The following is a 24,046-nucleotide window of genomic DNA, read 5'->3' as shown; positions in this document are numbered from 1 at the left end:
GTGTAAGAAAAAACAAAGAATGAATGAGCCTTAACCAATAAGTTTCCATTGGGGAAACAAAATGCTGTTTATTTTCAGCATTAATGTAGCTTCTCTGGTGCTTTTAAACAGTTCAGGAGCCTGAATGGTGCTTTAAAAATAAAGGGTGGGGGACACACATTGAAACAATAAAGTGTGATGATGAGGCAGCATGACAGAACGAAGGAAAGTTGCTTAAATGTGACAAAAAAAAGGGGCTTTGTTTACATATCTGCTCTGTTGCACCTTTGCAGACACGCTTCTCACACACGGAAGTAAACTGGTAACGCTGATCACCACAATGTCAGCCTTTTTCAGAGCGTTGTACACATCCCTCTGATCCATCAGGTCCCTAAACTAGAATCCATTGCTTTGAGGTTCTTCAGAACTTTAGCCTGCTTTGCTAGCATGCTAGCAGATGCTAAGCGCATTAGCCTTAAAGCTGCTGCAGTGCTTCATTGTCTATCTTATTTATCTGAGCCGCTAAAAAGCACAGCAATCCATGATTTTATATGTTACCGGCAGGAACAGGGCACAGAGTTTCTGTTTTGTATCCATTCCAAGTAAAAACTAAATAGTTCATGTCTCATAACAACAGAACAAGCTGCCTCTGGCTGCAGTCTTCGTGTTGTTTTGTGCAGAGAGAGCTGCTCAAAGAGGCTCTGTGTGCTCTGCTGCCAACTAGCGGTCGGAGGGTGAAGTGGACAGCAAGAGTCAGACACTGAAGGATGCTCAGAAATAATTAAATAAATATCGATCTGGCAGCATTTTGAATCGATACAAGTATTGCCAAATGACGTATTGTGATATATTGCCGAATCGATTTTTTCTTACACCCCCTACTAACAAGGTTGGGAGTTAGCATTGTCACAGTGACGTTTGTTTTAGCGGTATCAGTCTTTTTTTTTGTTACTGACAAAGTTGGAAATTAGCATTGTCACTTAATGTTTGTTTTAGTGGTATCAGTCTTTTTTATGTGTTACTGACAAAGTTGGAAATTAGCATTGTCACTTAATGTTTGTTTTAGTGGTATCAGTCTTTTTTATGTGTTACTGACAAAGTTGGGAATAAGCATTGTCACTTAATGTTTGTTTTAGTGGTATCAGTCTTTTTTTATGTGTTACTGACAAAGTTGGGAATTTGCATAACCACTTAACCCTTGTGCTTTCCTAGGCACTTTAACATTGGGAGTTGGGTCATCTAGACCCACTACACAGTGCGCTGAACCTTTCTTCTTCAATGATTTGTGATCTTCACTGGTGTCCATGGATTACATGAAATCTTTCCACCTTTATCCACCTTTGTAATAGTAGGGAGAACACATCAATGTAAGGGTGGGGTCACCTAAGATAGCACAAGGGTTAATGTTTGTTTTAGTGGTATCAGTCTTTTTTTAATGTGTTGCAAACAAGGTTGAGAGACAGGTATCGTAAAAACGCTTCTAACGTGGCTAACTCATAGCATGTTACAACCGTCTAGAGTTACTGTAAATGCAATAAATAAAGTTTAACTAATTGACTTACAGTATCTTTGACTCTCTTGTCTCGCTTAAGGCACCTTATAATTTGGTGCACCTTAAATATGACCTAAAATCAAAAATAGTCCGTTCATTGACGGTGGACCTTATAATCTGGTGTGCCTTAGAGTACTAAATATATGGTATCTTGAGCCTATACGGTTATTTAATAACAATCTAGTGTTTAATAAGAATCATCTCCCTAAGATTAGATTCAATAATAATAAAGCTGAATGAAACACTACCCAACTGTGTTGACAACATTGCTGCAATAGTTCCAGCTACAACAACACAACCAATACTGTGTATGACACACAATGAATTAATTATCCACAGGTATGCCAATGTTAAAAATGGATCCTGACAACAAAAATTAATATTCTGCTATAGGGCTCTCTGGCTCTTTCAACTGTTGCTTGATTCTCACCCTTAACATCCCGTGGAGTTTTTTTTAAGTATATTTATTTATTGTTCACAAGGGAATGCTCTTTTATATGACAAGCAACCATCAATGATAAGTTTTATATTTTTCTTCCACCATATGTCATGCTTAAAGCCAGTTTTTACAAAAGGTTAAGGTTGGGTGACGTGATGTTCTGCCAAGATGCCGGTGACCCAAGAGCTTAAAAAATAGCCTTCAAATCAATTTTGTTGTGTAACTTGTGTGTTACTTGTCCTCATCCTTTTGTTATTTAGTTAATGAAAACAAAGTATTACTGTCCAGTGTATTCTTGATGCCAAACCATAAAATTAACATTATATAGCATGTTAAAGATACAGTAAGTTAACATGAAGTGCTTTGTCAATGGGAAAAAACTCACAACCATATTTATTTACTTATTAGTTTGATCCCAACAGCAAAAAAGTGTTTGGCACAAGTAGAGCTCAAATGCTGACCTGCAGCAATTATGTCAATAGCCGCGGTTTCATGTGCAAAATAACTTGATCGGATCAATGGTCGGATTCAAATTCAACAGTGTACATGGGCCCAGAAAAACTTTTTCTGGTTAGAACGAGCGTTTACATGGTCACACTTTCGGTCGGAATAAATCATTTGGGTATGCGCAGTAGTGTTGAAAATACCGGAAGAGGAGATGAGTCCCACTGTAAACAAAGTGAGCTGCCACATACATTTATGCAGCTCTGTGATATACGAGATGATCTTCTAAACGTGCTTTTATTAATGTTATGAATATTATGAAGTGCCTATATGCTCATCATTTTATTTTTAATCCATGTGGTCAGTGCTTTTTGTGTGGAAAAACGGAGCTAGAAGAAGCCAGGGTTAAGAGAAGGCTAACATGCGCTAACAACATTAGCCTTGTTTGATGAACACAAAATCCATGCGTGAAATGCTGCAATCTGCATCTTGGCTGCACGTTAGCATGTGGGAATAACATCAGCCTTTATTTTGTCAGGACACGACTGGAAACACAAATCCACGTGATTGTTTGAACGGTTTCTAAGGACTGAGCGTCATTTCTGCTTTGAAAAGCTCACACACCGCCCCAAAGCCGGTGTGTAAACTGGACTCAGGAGAACTCAGGAGAACCGTGTGTCCGAGCTCTGCTCGGACACACGGTTCTCCTGAGTCCGGCAGCCGCTAACCCTGAGCGGCGGGTCGGAAGCACCCCCCCGGAGCTCACAAGTAACAAAGCACCACCTCCCTGCCCGCAAACACAAAGCTATAACTCCGGCTGCTCTGCTCACAGACACGGTTAACTCGCGCGGAGCAGCCGGTCGTAACCAGAGCAGTAGTGACACACGATCGGATCAGAATGAACTGTTCACATGCAACACAATCGGACGAACAATCAACATAACCCACATATCTCGATTGGAAAGAAATTTTGATCGAGTCTGATCGGGGCAGACTATTCCGAACGGCGTGTTTACATGATGCATTTTTATTCCGATCAGGCATTCTTTACGATTACTTCTTTCCATGTAAACGCAGCTAGTGTTTGAGACTGGGGAGATGGTAGCAGATGACCTTTTGGGTTGTGAGAATAAACACGCTTAAAGTTAGTGTTGGTGTCTTCTCTTTAAAATCTCCCCAAACCATTATGTCTACTGGTTCGTGCTTTAAAAGAACTCTGCCATCCCCTTTTTTTATGACCTTAAAGTTAGTTCTTTATCTATATGACAGCATTTGAAGCTATGTTTATAAAGAAACTTTGGATGAGGCTAACTTATTACTTATCACAGTAGCTGGGTTGGCTTCAGCAACCCCATGACCCTGAAGGGGATTTAGTGGGTTTTGAAAATAGATGGATGGATATATAGATGGTTTGACTGAACAATTATGCTACGTTCACACCAGGAATGAGTTACACGCGCACGGATGCGCCACCTGGAACTCACTTTTGGCATGTGGTGTTCACATTGGACTGTCACTATCCAATACTAGTGCATGTACCTACAGTTGGTAGAGGGTTAGTGCTTAATGTTAAAGTGGTGCAAATCTCGCAAATCTTGCTTAAGGTTATTTTCTTTCACAGCTCAATTCTGATATATATGTGAAAGACTTCATGTCATCCATTCTGGCTGGGCATAAACTGCAATTATTAATTTTTTCTCCATGATTAATTTTTTAACTGTTGGTACTTCCATGAATTAAAAAGGACACTACCCATATGTCAATAGCAAATCCAAGTCCCTGATTGGTCAAAGTTCAACTGGTTTAACTTTTAACACACGTTCAATGGCCGCATGTTTTGTATGTAGAGTCTTAAAAACCTGCATACAAAGGGGAAAGGCGAGAGTTTTGAACGCGGAAGCCCGAAAAGTGTATATACATAGACTTTTCATTGGAAATGGTTGTGTGAATGTGCATTGCCGAGGGCAGTGTGAACATAGTATTAGTTTTAACCCTAGAAGCCTAAAGACCCATAAGTAAACGTAAAGTTAGCTGTTCTGTACCTGTGCTTGATACAGTAAAGTGAATCAGTAAAGTGAAACTTATGGGATTCAGTGTGCCTTCAGTGAATGAACTGTGTAGTGTGTATACACTGAAGGCACCGATACAGGATGAATAAGTATGATTAGCCTTAACAACCACCTTTCTTTTCTCTACTCAAACTATGGGGTCACAATTGTTCAAAAAATATCATAACCAAACAGCTTTTAAGCTTGTGGCATTGTTCACCAGTGCTATAACTAAGTTATAAGTGCTGAAATGTTTCTGTTTCCTGATGGCTGACCTTACAGATGGTGTTAACAGTAAACATGATGAACTGCACATTGTTTGTTCTTTCTTAACAAGTTGTCCATTTTTGTGCCAGTTTGCCTATATTAGCCTTTTTTTATGTTTAAAACTTAAAAAAACAACAACCGTACTATAACGTTTTGGTTCTGTATCTCAAGTGCTTTTTTGATTCACTTTACTTTGTGAAATTACTGCAATAATACGTTTAAACAGTCAAGAAATGGTAGTGGTTCTAAGATTCTATTTCATATGATATTAATTAGAATCAACTCCCCATTTTGCAAACAATCCTGACAGACTTTTATAGATCTCCCATTTATTACATTGGGAAAAACTTTTCAATTAAAAAATGTTACCAAAGTGAGCCAGGGAAGTTAAATAAACCCTGTTAAAAAATGTAATTGCCTAAACAGTTCCCACAAAATCTGTAGCCGTTTTTGATGTGCCGAAAATGACTCATAATGAGTGAGAGGGGTACTACAGTATTGACAATAGAGAGACACGTCTTCGGTTTTTGACAGCGTGGGTGCTGGCAGGGAATTCTCTCTTAAGCTCCCTCTGTGATCAGGCTGATCAGAGCTAACAGCTCATGTGTATGGATGAGATGGTTTTGAAGCACACAGTGAATTTATTAGTGAACCTACTGCAACCACGTCACTGTTGTTTAAAGGCCGTGCTACTCAGCCATTACTTACATTTTGAGTATTTTCTACACATGAAATTTTGGTCTTTCGTGATACATGCATGTTTTATGTAATTCATAATTATTTCTTTTGTTCGTCATTCGTCGATGTGCCCATATGTCTGTCAAAGGTTTTGGCCCACGGGTCTTTACGTGAGTTCAGGTTTGAGCTGTTTAAAAATTTTGGTCGGTTGAGAATTACGCAGTTTGTGCGTATTTTATGTAGTTTATATGCATTTATTACGTAAATCTGACACAATTGTGCGTGATTTTTGCAAAATGCATACCCAAGTTTGTGGCTTTCCACGACTATTCTAGGTATGTCTAACTGACTTTTCACGCATGCACCACCGATGTATAACTTTTATATTGTGTATACGGCGCACATGTCACATGACACACAAATCATCAATAAATTGCTTATGAACAGTACAATAATCACGTACGGTTCATGTTCTACATGGATTTATGTGTTCTTTGCATGGTTTATTCATACTTTTTATGTGGTTTTAAGGTGGTTCATTCGTGATACATCTGTTAAAATTTTCACGTTTAGACAAACACTTTTTTCATGTATTTTCTCGTATGAAAAATTTCTATCCATGCAATATATGCAAAATGTACGTAGTGGCTGTGTGACACAGCCTTAAGGCCTGTCAAACAGAGTCATCATTGGCTTAGCCTGTCACTAAAACACCTTGAGGCACCACAAACAACAGCTGTGAGAATAGATAAGGATCTTTTTTCAACTGGCTACTGAAACTTTGATGACAAACTTCAGATTATTATTTTAGCCATCAGCTTGTGGTAATCACAGGGACTCAGAACACTGAGCTCCAGTGCGAATATTGATAATTGAGAGACAAAAGCAGAATAGTGCATTCACCCTGTTTTTTTTCCTACTGTGCTTATCAGGGAGGAGAAACCCATTCAAGCAAGAACGGTAAACCTGGTTGGGCAGAAAAAACCTCTACAGCAAAATGACGTCCGGTAAGTGGTCACTCTTCTTAGACTCTGTTCAATCCAGGAAAGGGTGGGACAAGTGGACACAAGATACCGATTACTAACTGCTTTGGATTGAGGTTACCTCTTCGGCTGAACAGCATCCAGTTAAGACTTTGTTCTGTATTGTGCTGTGTGCTTGTCAAATCTAGTTTATGCCTCAAGTCTGGTTTATTGTTACAGCTTTCAGAATTATAGTATGTCTATGACATTTGCCTCTTCTGGTTGGACTGGAAAACATCTGCTGGAAGCTTCACTTCGTTCCACTTTGACTGAATTGTTTTACCATCAATGCTGTCTCTCATCTGTCACACCGCCTCTGCTGTAAAACAGGACAGAGACAGTCTGCTTATCCCGGTCCCAGTGATGTTGAGTCATTAAGGATTAGGTGATCTCATCCACCTCTGTAAACTCTGAAGGCTGGATTGAGAGGCTCTGAGTGCCCAACAGCTTTTTGACTCTTCTCTGAAGTTATTTATCTGGAGTGAAAAGCTTGTCTTGGCTTTGAGTTTAAAGATCATTTGACTTCTAATATGCAGTAGAGTTTCTCAGAATTACTGTGTTTGTTTTTATTAGGATTTTTCTGCATGTTTTTCATTTTTCAGAGTTTGAATGGAACTAATTACCATATTTTGTGGAGCATTATTCACATTTTTGGCAAAATTTGGCCAGGAGTGCAAATTATAATCAGGTGAGACTCGTATATGATTTACCGTATTTTCCGGACTATAAGTCGCTCCGGAGTATAAGTCGCACCAGCCCAAAAATGCATTATAAAGTAGAAAAAAACACAGATAAGTGTTAAAGTGACTATAAGTCGTATTTTGACGGGAAATTTATTTGACAAAATCTGAGACCAAGATATAATAACTTGCACAAACTCACATGACACAATCATAGCAGACTGTTTATCTCATAATTTCACAGTAATTCTTATTTACTTACTTATTTATTCTTTTCATGAAACATCGTTGGCCAACCAATACTCTGTTTTCATCCTGTATTTGTAGAAACAGTTGTCATTTTTATTGCATTTCTGAATCTATGAAATCATTGGAAAATATAATATTATGTTTTCAGCCTTCAAGATCTTACTGTAAAAAAAGGTTTGCTGATTCTCTGAGTCACTTAACATACTCTTAACACTTAACAATCTGTAATAATAACAGAAAAAGTGTGCTGGGATGTTGCATCACCTTTTCACAAAACAGTGTTTTAGAGCTCAGAGAAAAAGAAGATTTTGAAGTCTATGTAGTTTACCTGTTTGCAGCAATATGTGGAGTAAGAGGATGGGTCATGTTATGGATTACTTTAGATGATCTCTGATGAGTGATGGAGTCAGTTTAATGAGAAATGTTTGACAAAACCTCAGTAAAATAACACTCTTAGTGTGAGATTTTTTTCCCCCCAAAGGTTTATTCAAATAAAAAAAGAACATAAATGTTTCTCTTGTAGGTTTCTGCAGTGAAAAAAAACTTGTTAAATTTAATACCACTTAATGCATAAACTGCACATTCCTGTTTGTTTGCAGGATTTCCAACTAATCATAAGGAGAGAGTGGGTGGTTGGAGGTTTGGTTTCTCTGAAATGCATCCCATTTTGTTCAGATTAACATTCTCTTCCTAAATTAGATAGGTTTGGAGGCTTTAATGGGTCGGACGTGGACATTTTTTGTATGATTAAAGCATTTAGTGATCATCTGTTCTTTAACATAGCCTTTTTGTGGGAACAGTGTATTTGACCTGTCTTGATAATAGAGACTTAAACTGTCTGGATTATAGGAAACACTGATAGTTATTTTAGGGAATTAGAAATGCTGGATTACTGTATATTCTGTCCACTATACTTATTATTATATTTGCAAAGTACCGTACTGTTTTTTATGCAAAATAAGGCACACTTAAAAGCTTAAAATGACCGGTAAACACTCAAAATATTATGTTCATTTAGAAATTCTGTGTAACTAAAGCGGTTTGGCAGCACAACCTGCTGGTCTGCAAAGAAGTGGTTATAAATGTGTTCAGGAATTTGAGGCTTCAACAGTTTTTGTCTGGATTTTCTGGCTTAAAATTGCACAAAAGGGGCAATCAAAAGATGCAGCCACTCACCATCATACTGCCTGTTTCTGAGGTTTTCTTTCTACATCATGTTTTAGTTTCACTCCAAACTAGAAGTCCTATCTGTTGTCTTGTCAAACGTGAGATGCGTCTTAGTGTTTTTTTCTTGCTTAGCGGTATCTTTTTTATTATTAAATCATGAACTCTGACCTTAACTGACTCAAGAAAAGCCTGCCATTTCTTTCATATTGTTGTGCTTTTATCATGATTTTCTTAAACTATTTTACATCGTGTTCTTTGGGTCATGTTAATTGATCAGTTTTGTACCAAAGTGTGCCAAAAAAGATGATGGCAGGGTAGAATGCTGATTTAACTTTTGTTTCTGGTAACAGTAGCTACGTTTGCTGATTCACTAGAGGTTGATGTTTATGTCTTCTGTCAGTCTTACACATTACATCTGCCTCACTTAATCACCATGTGGCCATTTGTCTTTGTGGTCCACTTAAGACAAATCCAGCAGATAATCAGTGTCACGTCCAGATCAATTGATTACATTTCAGTATGTTGTCCCTATATAAACAAGTAAAGCCTTTTATTTCATTGAAAAAGTTGCTAAAGTTTCATAAATATGTGTGCAGTTTTTGGTATTCCAATCTGTGGATCTGTATGTAAGAATGGACATTTATGAATGTGGAAACCCCATAAACAGGGCAACACTGTGGTGCAGTGGTTAGTGCTCCTTTCTGTGTGGAGCTTGCATGTTCTCCCTGTGTGTGCGTGGGTTTTGTCCGGAGACTCCGGCTTCCTCCCTCCGTCCGTCCAAAAGATGCTTCATAGGTTAGTTGGTGACTCTTGCCCATAGGTGTGAATGTCTGTGTGAGTACATGGCCCTGCAACAGACCAGTGACCTGTTCAAGGTCTACACCACCTTTGCCCCAACAGGAGCTGGGCTGGCTCCAGCAAACCTGTAACCCCAAAAAAATCTAGTGAGTTCTGAAAAAAAGATGGATGGAAATACCTAAACAAGGCACCCTTAATGTCAGAAGACTTTTTCTATGATTGTCAAACTATGCTGAGGTAAAAAGGTTCCTGCTCCTGCAAAGAAACCTAAGATCTTAGCCAGTCTCCCCTTAACCCTTGCGCTATCTTGTGGGGTCCTTACATTGACGTGTTATCCCTACCATGATAAAGGTGGAGAGGATTTTATGTAATCCATGGACACCAGTGAAGATCACTAATCATTGAAAAAAAAAGGTTGTTGTCCAGATGACCAGTGGGGTCATCTGGTGACGTGTGAAAAGTTTTTTTTACCTACAAATTAGTATAACATCAGTGATGTAACATGAAACAACAGTATCTTTAAATAAAATAATACGGCATAGATTCAGGTTTTTGGGGGGACTGTCAATTCCTGCCAAACGATCATCACATTGATCGGCTGTTTGGACACAGAAACTAACCTCCACAAAACTGTTGATCGACCTGCTGGTGAATTGAAATTACTCTGTGAGAACATGGCTTGTTTTAAACTTCACCCTTGTGTACTTTCTGAGTATCTCTTGAGGATTTTCTGCTTTTATTAAGACCAAGAGTTATACAATTTGCTATGTCTGTGGGGAAACGTTTGCTGCAGTTAATCACTCAGCACAAGTTTTGAAACGATGTATTTCAAATTACAAACTGTGTTCTTACTAACCCTTATATTGTTTTTCAGGTCAAAATTTACCCGTGTTCAAAGGTGAAAATGGGTCAATTTTGACCCGAAGACTACACTTCTAAAGTGAGAATCTAATTGTTTTTTGAATAGTATCAAGATGACATAATTAACCGGAGAACAATGTTTACCCTGTTTTTCTCATTAGAACATCTGACTATTTCCATCAGATAGACATTAATGCATTGCAGCATTCCAATTTCTTGTTTTTTCATTCTCTTCTTGGAACTTTTACCCCCCCCCAATTTTTGACAAAATAAAAATCCAGGTGCTGTTCTACATTTAATGCTCAAATGCTGACGTGAACCTGAAGTTGTCCACTTCCCAAGGCTGCAAAACAACACCCCATAGTCATTCTTGACCACCTTTGGTCAAGTCACTTGAAACACTTTGATAAGTGGATGCAGTTCTATTATGCTAGGAGTGTTTTTTATTTATTGGCTGTTAAAAAAAAAGAAAAAAGAAAGAAAAGAAATAACAAACAAACTGCATTTTTGACAGCAAATCAAAAATATCCAGAAAACTGATGACCTACAGAATAACCACAGCCACTGATATACACAAAAGAACCAGCTCCTCAGCAAAATGATTTTGGGCTAATTGAACTACTTTTAAAGAGGCAGCACTTTGCACCCACAACACAACCATTTTGTTCTCAAATCTAGAGGACCATGCTGTGGTATACTTCCACAAGCTTCTGTGCCTGAGCACGGAACCAGAAGCACCAAAGCTACCAAGGGAAGTGGGGCGAAATGTATCCCAGCACTGAACAAATGGTGTGCTGTCATTTGGTCCTTGGTTTCCGTAAAGGCCCAATGGAGAGAAAGGATGTTTACATCTGATTTTGACATGTGTCATTGGCCCTTCGTCCCCTGATAACAGAAACCATGGAAATGGCCCAATGGCTTTGTAGTAACACTAGTGATCCTTGGGAATGGTGAGGAGTTACTTCCACACTTCCCTTAGGGACTGGCTGCTATCCTTGTCCTCCCATGAGTGTGCTGATGAGACCAACACTTCCACACTTGTGGAGCGGTTTAGTAGGATAAGACACACAAAGATTATAGTGTATTTCATAGAGAATGGCATTGAAACAGTTTAATGTTTGCCATTTAGTTTGGCAAACAGCATGCTTTGTTCAGACACCTGTTTTCACAAAACTTGCAGACGGCTGGTTCCAATTGCAGCAGGTTTTATTAGCACAGCTAAAAGTCCACAAAGCTAAATCAGGGGTCAGTAATGAGCTGGAGAGCATCAGAGAGGAAACTAGAGTAGTCAGGATCCAGGTGAGCAGGCAGCAGGCAAACAGAGTCAAAGACGAATAAGAAGATCAGGTCCGGCTATAACACTCGGTAATGCGGGCAGAGTGGGACAAACAATACTTCACATTAGGTGAGGCTCAGTGCAGTGCTGAAGTGTAATGTGAGTGAACGCACATGAGAGTCAAGTGTGTGGCATCCAGAAACTGTGCGCTGGGGTTACTGGGAGATTTAGTGTGTTTAGAACTCTGGAGATGGTTCCTGCGGGTGACCAGAGAGGGAGACAGGGCTCTGACTTCCGTCTTCTTTCGTATCAAGCAATAGGAAAGAAGAGCTTAAAAATGGGGCAAAAACAGTAATCATTTTGTTCCTTTAAAATTGATATTAACAAAATGGTTCAGATTTGTAAAACTGTGAACCCTTTTACACCGGAGCTTTAGCTCCATTCCTTCGACTACGGTAACCTTTCAACCCTTAGTGCAATCAACATGAATTAGCTTTTTCTGTTGCTGAGAAATGCAGATTTGGGCTGGTAAGCAACACTTATGCAATACATTACATAACTAGTAATTTGTTGCATATTGGTGAAAAGACGCTTCTCTCTACGAATCAGCAGATTCATGTTGATTACGTAAGGAATTACAGTATGTCAAAGAGGTAGATTTTGACAGAGACACCTCCGGAGTTGAAGGTTTAAGGCTTAAAACGTAACTCTTTAGGTTGCCAATAAAATTGGTCTTTTTCTACCAAAAAAAGAGTCCTTTCGACTGAAATAGGGAAGGGGGGCCGGAATGTGAACTTCAAGTCAGGGTCATAGTAGTAGGTTTAGGGGCTGTGATCTGGACTTAGTTTTTAAAGTTAGAAGACGTTTCACCTCTTATCCTAAAGGCTTTGTCAATTCGTCAATTCAAGTCAGGGTGATGATATCAGGGCCCCATGTTGTTGTCTGCAGCCATATCCTCTTGTCCAACTGTACAGAACAGTTTTTTTCCTCTCCTTTTAAAATTCATGCTTTCTAAAAATGTCATTTTTGTTCACTTCTGATTTTTCCTTTTCTATCTTTATCGTCTCCTTATTCATCCACTCAACCCTTACTATTTAATGATTTGAAATCATGAAGGCAACCAATTCAGTGAAAGAAACAGTGTTGTGCTCATACGAAATAAAAGTGGTAAAGCAGTAAAAGCATAAACAATCATTTTAAGACCTTGAAAGCTTGAAAAATTTGGCACAGTACCTCCTAAAAAAAGTACACTCTTGTTCCTTGAAGGTAAAAGGAATAAATTAGGATCTTTCTGATGTAAATGTTTACAATATTAGCATCTCCACTGCTATAATATGGATCAGGTGAAAACACAGACGCTGTCTGACAAGATTTAAACCACAAAATCAATTATTTCGTAAAAAAACATACACATTAAATTGCTGCGCTTATGTTTCAATGCAGATCCTTGGTTCTTTTACACCATCTTCCTCTGCGGAAAGAAAATGTAGCCGTAACTGTTAAATTACAAATATTTTGGTCGAGTTTTGTCAATTTATGCTTTGAGAAAGCCGGGCAGTATGAAAGCTCCCATTTTACTGCTTTATTTAGCTTCAGAATTTTAATATTTGCACAAAAGAGGATATATTTCCAAATATCTACATTTTTCCTCACTCCTGGTGTGCCCAAGCCAAACAGACCTCCCCTGTAATTATGCCTGTATGAGAGAAAAAAATCCTTTGGCATTATCATCTATTATAGAAAACCACAATAGGAGGATAACAAATGACATGACATTTTTACAAATGGTACGACTTTTTTTATACTATTTAATTTAAAGGAGTCAGCAACATGAGCTCTGTAAATTAGCTCCTATATGGTAATTAATGTGTGGATTTGCAGTCTCTGTGTGGAGGTGTCCTTGTGTTTGTGTGTCAACATGCTGTGTGGATGTGTATTTGTGCTGCCTGGCTGTGTATGGCATTGCCAGGCCATATGGTGCTCTGTCTGGGGAGCACACTACCCACTTATCTGTGCTTTTGGCTCTGGTACTCTCTCCATCTGTCTCCCATCTTCCTCTCTCTGTCATTCCTTCCTCCATCATACCGTCTTTCTCTCTTTATCTTTATATTTTGTGCGTTTCCATTTCCTACAGCTTCCATTCGCTCTCTTCATTTTCTCCACTATGGTTTCCGGCTTACATTAGCAGTTAAGTGATGCGTGACACAGCCGAGTGTTTTCTCAAATTTCTTATTCCCACACTTGTAGTCATCGTGATTTTCCTCAACGAAGTCTCAACGGCATTGACCTCATCCAACAGCGCAAGTCACATTAGGGAGAACTGGTCAGTTTGGGTCACAATGATACAATCTGCCACTGTGCTCTATAACCCTTGTGCGATCTTAGATGACCCTTATATTGACGTGTTCTCCCTACCACACAGGTGGTATAACAACACATGGTATGTGACCTTTGTCAAATACCATAACAAAGGTGGATAAAGGTGAAGAGGATTTCATGTAATCCATGGACACCAGTGAAGATCACAAATCATTGAAGAAAAAAGTTTAGCGCACTGTCTAGTGGGTCTAGATGACCCAACCCCCAATGTTAAAGTGCCTAGGATAGCACAAGGGTTAACCAATTGTCTCTGTTATGTTCTAGGTTTGTACAAATTCAGGAAGAAATGAATAAATTAATAAAAGGAAATTCTAATAAATTTGGTAGGTTTTTAACGACCAGTGCAAGATGTTTAAGAGACGTTGTTTAAATGTCAAAGCTTTATTGCTACCTCTTGCAAATTTGCCACTCACAAAGTTGGAAACTAGGGATAAGGAGGTTTTTGGGGTGTAACAAGTAATTTTAACATTGATTTAAAATGGTTCCATATCATAATTTGCATTTTAAGATATGATTCCTAGTAGGCATTGGTTCATTTTGAACAATCCGGTTCACTGACCTAAGAAGGATCCAGGACATGTTAAACCAAATCTTCAACCGATGTGACTCAGAGAGAAATACCTGGTATTTAACAGTGCAGGTGAAGCTTTCCAGATTCCTTGCATTTCTTCGAGATAATCAAATGTAAAATAAATATATTTATAAACAAACAAGCAAAGAAGAATGAATGTCAAATCCATTCACATTTCAGTTTCCTAAAGTTCAGCCCACTGTTGTTTTTCCACATCCAAATAATCCAAAGGGAACATTCTTAGAACATTCTAGCACACTGTCACATGTCTTTGCTAAATTCAAAGTCTTTTCACACATTAAACTGGAATGATGGACTGATCCGTTTTTGCTGCCATCACTTTTGTGTTGTCCGCTGTGATGCAGGTGGTCGTTTTTGCATGATTGTAAAATAAACCTGCCATTCCTCAGTCTAAATTATATTTTCCAACACCGCTTATTGAATTATGTCATTTTGAAACCTTTTTTATAATGGTGTATATAGGTCGTTTCAATTAACAACGTTGCCTCATTGTAGGAGTATAACTCGTAGGAGGAGTATAACTCGTTTAAGTTGATTAATGGCGTAATCTTAAGAGGTTTACAACATAAACCCTCATCATAAATCCCCAAAGCACTTCTCGTGAAACTGTAGCAAGTCCATGTCACAATGACATTTTGTTCCATCACCGAGTAATGGTCAGCACCCCTTATATACGGGGTTACCTTGTTTTATGTTGTCATACCTACAGAAATAGACAATGCAGTGATCAAATGACTTTAAAATGAGTCAGAATAAAGTATTTTTAGATGGTCTTGATCTGTGACAGCAACACCATTACTGCAGTAAACATACATGCCACAGCAAAGTGATGGAGAGTGAGAAACAAGAGAAAAGTGAGGATAAAGAGTGGGCGAAAAAGCAGTGAAACAGGAAGAGGAGGAAGGGGATGTGAGAAATATGGAAATGAGGACAAAAGTGAAAATGCTGGCAAAAAGTGGCTTGGTCAGATCAAATGCACAGTTCCCTTTTCCACACATATTATGGTGATTTCAGCTGCTATATTTTTTTCAAATCAACCCTATCTCAAATTTTTTAAAAGAGAATTAATGTTTCCTGAGTTTTCAAACAAAACGTATTAGGCTTTTGTAAACGTTCTCAGTGGATGTCTTGAGTTAGCAATTTTCTCACGAGAGTGAATTTAAATAGAAATGCATTAAAAGACCTGCTCTGATGAAAATGATGTTTTTGACGTGTTCTTGCTGCAGTTTTCTTATGATTGGAAGAAATATATATAAAAAATCTTTAAATTGCATTTGTGAGTATTTATTTATTCAAATCAATGTGAATCAGGAGCGGACAAAAAAAATATAGTTGAGAAAATCTTGCACCTGGAAAGTAGAAGCTACAATCGGGGGGCCACAAGCTCCCTGCTCCACTCTAATCAGATCCATCCACTTGCAGACAGATAGATCCATGTACATCTTTGCTTTCCTCGTCTGAGCTGGAATCTGGATTAAAGCTGAACTGCTGGATGGCTTCGACATTGCTCACCTTTTTCGTTGCATTGGTAATGTTAGGTGGGCAGTGTGAGGGGGGGCTGTAAGCTAGCAGGAGAGCAGCTGTTTGGTTATTTTTAAATTTAGGCTATCTAATCACAAGGACACATATCTTATGTTTACAGCAGGAAGCTTCTCTACTAAACATGTCCAAAAGTACTGATGTTCTTAATATTGCGATGACAATAGAACTTGCGCTACATCAACAAATAGCAAAATAACTAAATACATCGTTTCCATTTCACTGCAACAGTTTAATTAAAAAAAGAGTCAGCATAACTTAAATTAGACTCCAAATGACCCTCGTCTACACAGGAGGCAAACATCTAACATAAAAGGGCTCCATCTTATTAATGCAACGCATAAAGGGATTTATTTGATATGTTAAATACTTCAAGATGCCATAAGATTGTTTTAGCACAATTAAGGCAACCATTTATTGCAATTTTCGCCGACTTTTGCGATACATGTATTGCACAGCTTGATATCGTGGTAACAATAAATTCGCGATATATTTTGGAGGCTTATTACTGATATATTATGATGTTATAATTCTGTTACTTCAAGACTTCTGTGGTTTAACCCTTTAAAATCCAGAGTTGTTGCCGGCGACCCTGAAATAAGAAACATTTGGACTGTTTATAGAATTAAGGAGAATCCGCTGTTTCTGTTGCAGAAAGAATCTGCTTTGCAAAGAGGATTTTTTTCTGCGGACAAAATCTGCTGATTTACTTTAATTGCATAAGCACCTCATTACTTTAAAATGTTGCAAATCAATGGAAGGCTGCTTTTCTCTGCTTCCAAATCAGCTTGAATTATGTTAATTTGAGGAAAACTTCCGGGAGTTGAAAGAACCTAAATACTGGAACTAAACCTCTAGTGTTAAAGGGTCAAAGATCACGTAAGTCCAGACTGTATTGTGAGAACCAAAAGTTGTATATTTTGTAATTTTGGAGATCAACTTTTATTTGACTGCTGTGAACTGCACTATAGTGAAGTTCCAGATAGGGAAAAATGATACAAGAAACTGTTAATGTTTCACGTCATCTAATACTTAATGCATATTTCTCATTCCACTTAACAAAAAAAGAAAATAATTCAATTTAAAGTGGCATAAAAATAGGGATTTACAGCTTATAGTGCCCTCTTCAGGTTGGATGGATATTGATATTTATGTTTTAAAACTTGTCAACGATCGATCCTCCCATTCCAGCCCTATAAAAGCCGTTTCAGAGTGGAGCACGTAAATCACAGCTAATAGCTCAGCAGTAGCCACAGCATTTCTTCTGTAATGGGGTTTCCTCTCAATCTGTGTCTTTAGTAGATTTCTGCTGAAAGAGATATAAGGTACAAAAGAGATGGAGGGGGGTTCTCCCAGGCAGCTCAGCCTGATGAGTTCTCCAGCAGAAGACAGGGAGAGGAAAGGGATAGAGGAGGAACAGCAGTGCTCTGGCACAAGGTGGCAAATCAGCAAGCGAGAGATTCTCCCTGTCCTTTTGGCCATATGGTGAGCCGCTGTTCCACAGCCCAGCACAAACATGCTGTGGTGGTGCTTTAAGGATGCAAGCAAGAGAGATGGCACTGCTTACTAGCATCTATTTATGTCAAAGGTTCTGTATACCATATTTATGGTGGATATATGGATCAGGGTTTGAATGCCTTAATTCTGTCAATAATGATGTTTGACAATAATTTCTCAATAATCAATATTAGAACAGAAAAGAACCCAAATGCGGAACAGCAGGAGAAAGCAGACTTAAGAAGTGCAGAAAAGAACAAAAATACTCTGAAAAGGCGGCAGCAATTTTTAAGGAGGATGACAAACAAAATTCTGAGGGGATTAAACAGAGCCCAAGTGTGAACCCCCCCCCCCCCCCCCCCCCCAAAAAAAAAAGCAAAAACCGCTTAAAAAGTTTCATAAAAAAGGACAGCTTTAAAATAAAACGGGAAACAGGTATGGAAAAACTAAAAACACAAAACCAGTATAAATAAACACAAATGAGGATTTATAGATCAAAGATTTGAAATTTGTTTTACAGAACATTCAAGAACCAATAAACTCATACAAATGCAGTGGAAAGTTTTAAGTTTCAGGTTTATGTATAAATGTAATTAGAGGTTTTAATGTCTTCTGAAATAAGAAAATGTAAAACAAATATGAAGTGCTAATCATGTTATAAAAAGAAGCAAAGGGGTTTCTGTTTTCTATTATCTGTGTGGTTCAGCTAAAATATAAATTGTGTTTTCTGTCCTTGTTAAAGTTACAAGAACAGACATAATGGGAGTATTACTTTTTGAGTTCATGTAGGAAGTGTAAGGCTCACTTACTATCAGGTGTGGACCAAACCAATGAACCTTGTTTTGCTCTAAAATGTCAGGTCATTTACTTGTGGGAGCACAGAGTTTCTGCAGAACAGAGAGATTACGCCAATCAAACAACAAAAAACAGACTGACATTTTGACAGAGCGCCGTGTACCTCTCAAAACTGCTTCAACATCAGTAAGTATACAGTAACATCTGTCAGGGTCCAGGGCTGCTGGAGCCTATCCTTGCTATTGCTATGAAAAGGCAGGGTAAACCCTGGACAGCTCATCAGTCTGTCGCAGGGCTACACAAGCACTCACACTCACACCTAGAAACAACTTAGAGTCCTCAATTAACCTATGAATCATGTTCTTAAACTTTTGGAGAAAATTGGAAAGCCCAGAAAAACCCATGCATGATCAGCTGATGTTTTTCGTTTTTTTTTTTAAGTTTAGGAAAACCAACTAGACTTTTTTATTTTGCTGTTTATTGCAAGTAATTTTTTTTGGCCAATAATAATAATAATTTTGGTCTCAGCAGACCGCCACATTAAAAAGGTAACACTGAATCTGTTCTGGTATTTTTGAAACCTCTTGTTTTTTTGGCGTCTTAACAGTGTGGGTCAGCCATGACTTCATGATGAGTATGTACGGCGCATTTTATAGAAATAAAACTTTGAAGCTCAACTACTAAGAATGAGCCCACTGTTAAAATATGAGTCGTCACAGATTCCTATCAGTCTGCTAATAAAGTGTTCTGTGTAAATAACCAAGAGTTGAAGAGAGTAGGAAGACCTAGCTGTAGTGAGCAAATACTTTAAATGCATAAACACATGCATAGACGCACTTATTGTTTCTAATCCAGGCATGCATTTGACCTTCCATTCAATTTCACAAATAGCAGGGGAGGAAGAAAACCTTAACACTTGTCTATTGCAGGACATTGAGTAGGTCTCAATCAATCTTATGGATCACTCTTCTACATTAACGATGTGTGTGCGCAAGGCTGTCGAATAAATTCAAGATCGGGGGGGTGGGCAGGAAAAGATGATGCTCAGAGTAAATGCAGAAATATGCCAGAACAGAAGCTTCTGCGTGGAGGCAGGATCTGCTTTTAGAGCGTGTGCCGGAGAGCAAATGAGGCCTAAGAAGTTGGAAGTCCTTAATTTCTTAATGGCGGCGAGGTGGTTTTCTCTGACACCGCCTCGTTGTTATTTGATTCATGTCTGCCTGCATTTTTGAATATCGATCCCGGAACTGGACAAGTGAGTCATGCTCAGCCAAAGAGGCCGGAATCACAACAGGAAAAGAGCCGGAGCTGGCTGCTGTTCCCAGCCTGATGCCAACCTGCTTTATGAGAGCACAAGCAGCCAGGAGGCGGTGCCAACATTTGGCTTCATAGCATAATGGCTCCCAAGGACTTTAGGACTCAGCTATATTTTCTACCTTATTTTTGGACACATTAACTGTCAAATCCAGTGAGGAGTCTTTAACTTTGCAGACTTGTTTGAGTTTAACTTTAAGCTTTGATGCAGGAGACAAGCTCTGGCAGAGAGGCATCCCAAACTATTTTGAGAGGCACTTGTGGAGATTGGAAAGCAACTCATTTGTTGGCTCAAACTCCTGATTATCATAATTAAAACTGAACATTTGGGGTGACACGGTTTGTCTTTTGAAAATTTCTCACTTTCTCACAGTACTTTCTCATAGAGAAAAAAATTAAGAATTTGATGAAGAAGTAAATCCTAATTTGAAAAGAAGTTCTTGACTTGCTTGGAGTTACACCAGTCTTATCAGTAGTGGTGTTTATTTCTTATAGAAATGCATGAAAATGTAGAGCTGTCTCTTGCTTTGAGTATAGGCATCTACATGTCAGATCACTTGCAGCCACATGGAGAGCCAAACACATCTTGAGACTGATCTGTTTTGCACGAATGACTGATACAATTCTTTGGGGGTGGGGTGTCTTACAGCTCCAAATACAAAGTATAGTCGTGTCTTGTCCACTGTGCATCAATGTTTGTGTGGCTCGTCAAACATTTTCAGTTGGGTAGGGTTACTGTGGAAAGGGAAGGTGTGGATGAAAAAGGAGGGGAGCCGAACAGTTTGATTGGATGTCTTTTTCCCCCCAGTTTCCTCTGCAGTTGCTCGTAGAAACGACAAGTCTTCTACCACTGCTCTGCTTCTATCAGTTCATAAATGTTGTTCTGATCTCATGAGGTACGTCCCAAAGGGAAGGTCCTATAGGATCCCTTTTCACAGTTCTCCTGGATTGGGAAACATGCAGCCCGGACAGACCATTGGTCTGGATCTCGTACTCGTGGAAGGGAGGCAAAATTTCTCAAAGTTTGAGCTAGAACCTTACCAGGGGTGTGATTAACTAACCAAACAAGAGTCCACTGTTGTTGCTAATGACTGAAAGTGTGTCTGCAGTTCATTCAGGGTAAACTCAGAACAGATCTGCCTATTTAGAGAGTTGTTTTTGAAAATGCGGGCTACAATTGATTAAAACGTCTTAGTGGTTAATCCGTGTCCAGTGGAAAAAGAGCAGTTTTGCACGGTAATTTGAAAAATAATTATGTTCTTTATTTGTGTGTTTAATTAAATTTATTTGAGATTTTAATTACAATTGAAGTGTGCATTGGGGTGAAATGGGCAACAAGTTGAACATTTATATTTTAGGGTGTACAGTATTCAGACTGATAAAAACGGTTTGGTCTGGACCCAGTCTGCTTAATTTGTTCCGGATGGAGTCCTGAACTGTGGGTTAGGTCTGTATTCAGACTGCCGTCAAGCGGCCTTTCCTGATTCGAAGCAAAGCTGTGTAAACAAAACCACGTGACTAAAAGTCTCACTCAGCAACTAGAGGCAGAAGTTTTGTCGAGAATTATTCATTTAATTTTAATATTTTAGCGACAAATTTCAAACGTCTGTCTCAACATCAGGCACAACACTGTCTACCACTGCTTTGGTCCGGTGGAGGCACTGTTACTAACAAGAAGACGTCTAAGCAGGTGCACTGAGATGTGTTTATGACATATTGATTGTCTGGAAATCAGTGTGAGAAGCAACGTGTATCACGTCAAAAGTTGTTTTAATGAGCCTGCGTTCATCCGATCACATCAATGTGTTTCTTTGTCTCTTCATTGTGGTGTTATGACAATATTTTAAGAGCGTTCTGTTAAGGAACTTCAAGTTAGTATTTAGGATGACGTCACAGCAGCGCCTTACGGTCGCCTGCTGGGTAACGAGACACAGAAAAGCATGTAAGCCGTTTTTTCAGCTGGAACAAGTAAGGATTAGTAATCGTAAATGTTCCTACAGTAATTACTCTGTGCTTCCTTCTACGATATTACAGTATTTTCATTTCCAGTTTATTTACTATACAATAAACATGGTAAATAGAAAGTTCAGCTGGTTCTCTTATGCCATCTTCTTTAGCTGTCAATGGAATAATAAGGTCCACTATGTTTTTGCATGTGGAGTTTAGAAGATGAGCAAAACTTCTCAGCACAGAAAACCAGACTGGAAATACAGTCATTTACAGCAGCAGCAGAGAACTGTGGGAGGACCTGTGGGTTAGAGGCTACAGTTTAGGTGGAGCAAAATGTTAGTACTAGTATTTTAAACAACACAGACAGGTGTGTGACAAAAAAGCAGAGTGGTCAACCTTTGATTTGGAGATCGCAGGAACGGCTTCTACCATAGTGGTTATAGGTTGGTGCCATTAGTGTGTGAATGTGTGTGGGTGTGGGTGAATAGGACAGTGAATGTAAACCGCGTTGGGCCCTCAAGGAAGGCAGTAAAGTGCTACATATATACAATTTACAATTTATTGAATTTACACTTAAACATTGCGACAACTTAAGATCTAAGATCACCCTTTTCTGGAGTGGGACACATAACTGACCACAGAAGACGATAAGAGTAGAAAAAAAGAAGATACAGTGTCTTGCCCAAGGACACTTCGACTCATGGGCTTGCAAGGCGGGAATCGAACTTGCAACCTTACAATCATGGGTCGACCGCCCTACCACGGTCGCCCAACATATGTTGTTCACACAAGTTTGTGGCTACCCAATACTAGTGCATGACTAGTCCCTGACTGGCCAACTTTCAACAGGTTTAATTTAAACACATATATAATTGCCACACGATTTGTACATTTAGCCCATAAACGACTTAAAAACGTGCATAGTGACACATGAAGACAAGAGTTTTGAAAGCGGAAGCCTAAAACGTGCATCCCGAACCCGGTGTGAACATAGCATTACAGTAGCTGAAAGAATTTGAACACTGGAGCTGAGACTCCGTCTTAAAAGGTTCAACAGACTCGACGCACAACCACAGACCAACAGCTATTAAATGACAGTTTGTGTTATTTTGAAAAAAGCATGTAACATGAAACTTCTTCAGAGTTGAGCTTTAACTCTAAGCAGCTGAGGAGAGCCGGGTCTAAGAACTGCTCAGCGAGATCCGTGGATCAGGAAGAAGGTCCTGCCGGGGAACAGCATGCCTTCCCTTTATGACCTTAATGCTCCCAGGAAGTGTGCGCTTGTGCGTGTGAGCTCCTACTTTACATTACAAGCAGCAGGTTTGCACACACGTGTTTCCATCTGCAGGGATGACAATGCTGTTTTTATACTTGTAAGTGTGTTAGTGTGCAGGAAGGTAGGCAGGTTAAGTTTCTGGGGGGCATAGGTGTTCCTTTAAGATATATTTAGAGGAGCCTCTTAGCACCTGAAGGAGCAATGCTTGAAAGGGGAGCAAACAGCTTGATGTGGGACTCTCTTTTCTCTGACCTCTGCTGCTGGGATTTGTAGTTTATTGGCTGAGTTAATGGGGGAGGAGGCTGCACCGCTGACCTCCACTCTGTAAGTACTTTACTCCATGCTGACAAAACTAGATCAACTTTGTAGAAGTTGCTATGAGCAACCTTTTCCATCTAGCTCTACTTGTGTGCATTTTGATAAGTTTTTACTGGCTGTGCAACAATCTGTTGAAATTTGGGAACGCTTCTTTGTTTGTTGTGTTATGCTTTTGTATGGATGAGGTTCTTCTTCTTTCTTGACTTTATCTTTGTATTTACTCTTTAGTACATTTTGCTCCATCCTCTCTCTTTAATTCTTCTTTTTTTCCTTCTTTATTGATTTTTCCTTTGGTCCTCTATGCTTTTTTCATACTTTTGTTTACATCATCATATTTTTCATATCATATTATAGCATATTTTTTTAACCCTTGTACTATCCTAGGCACTTTAACATTTGGAGTTGGGTCATCTAGACCCACTAGATAGCGCGCTGAACCTTTTTTCGTCAATGATTTGTGATCTTCACTAGTGTCCATGGATTACATGAAATCCTCTTCACCTTTATCCACCTGTGTCTTTATACCACCTGTGTCGTGGGATAACATGTAAGGACCGGGTCATCTGGAACCCATAGGATAGCACAAGGGTTAAAGTCTTACTTATTTTTTTTTTTTTTATAGTTTCTACTACAAATTTCTTGTTTTAAAAAAATAAATAAATTTTTATATCTCTTTTATAAGTGCATGCGGCTGGAATTAGGACTGGTGCATGGTTAACCAGGGTTTTTTGCTCAGAGGGTGCGATGAGCTTCTTCCAGTGTGGGTCCAGGACCCTTCATGCTACTACGTGGGGGCTACATAGAGAGTCTGGGTTTCCCTGTGCCTGTCTCCAGCCGATAAAATATAGAGTTGTGTCAGGAAGCATATCGGGCATCCAAATCTCTGCCAAACCATCTGTGTGAATCAATGAAAGCTGATTTGCTGT

At 39.0% G+C, this 24,046-nt stretch overlaps 1 protein-coding gene across 7 annotated transcripts in view; it reads left to right on the top strand.

Annotated features, from left to right (window-relative positions):
- The window catches only part of rims1a (regulating synaptic membrane exocytosis 1a), a 130,747-nt gene that overhangs the window by 3,097 nt on the left and 103,604 nt on the right, over positions 1-24,046 (top strand). For all 7 annotated transcript variants that reach the window (XM_078931701.1, XM_023963227.2, XM_078931700.1 and 4 more), the window contains exon 2: positions 6,340-6,414. In XM_078931701.1, coding sequence (XP_078787827.1) covers positions 6,340-6,414 — 75 coding nt within the window. The remainder of the gene's footprint in view (positions 1-6,339; positions 6,415-24,046) is intronic.

The sequence above is a fragment of the Oryzias latipes genome, chromosome 15 (genome assembly GCF_053564925.1).
Source record: "Oryzias latipes strain Hd-rR chromosome 15, Olatipes_Hd-rR_3.1".
Classification (NCBI taxonomy): Eukaryota; Metazoa; Chordata; class Actinopteri; order Beloniformes; family Adrianichthyidae; genus Oryzias; species Oryzias latipes.
The sequence above is the reverse complement of the archived record's forward strand: the minus strand, read 5'-3'. Positions and strand labels throughout refer to the sequence as shown.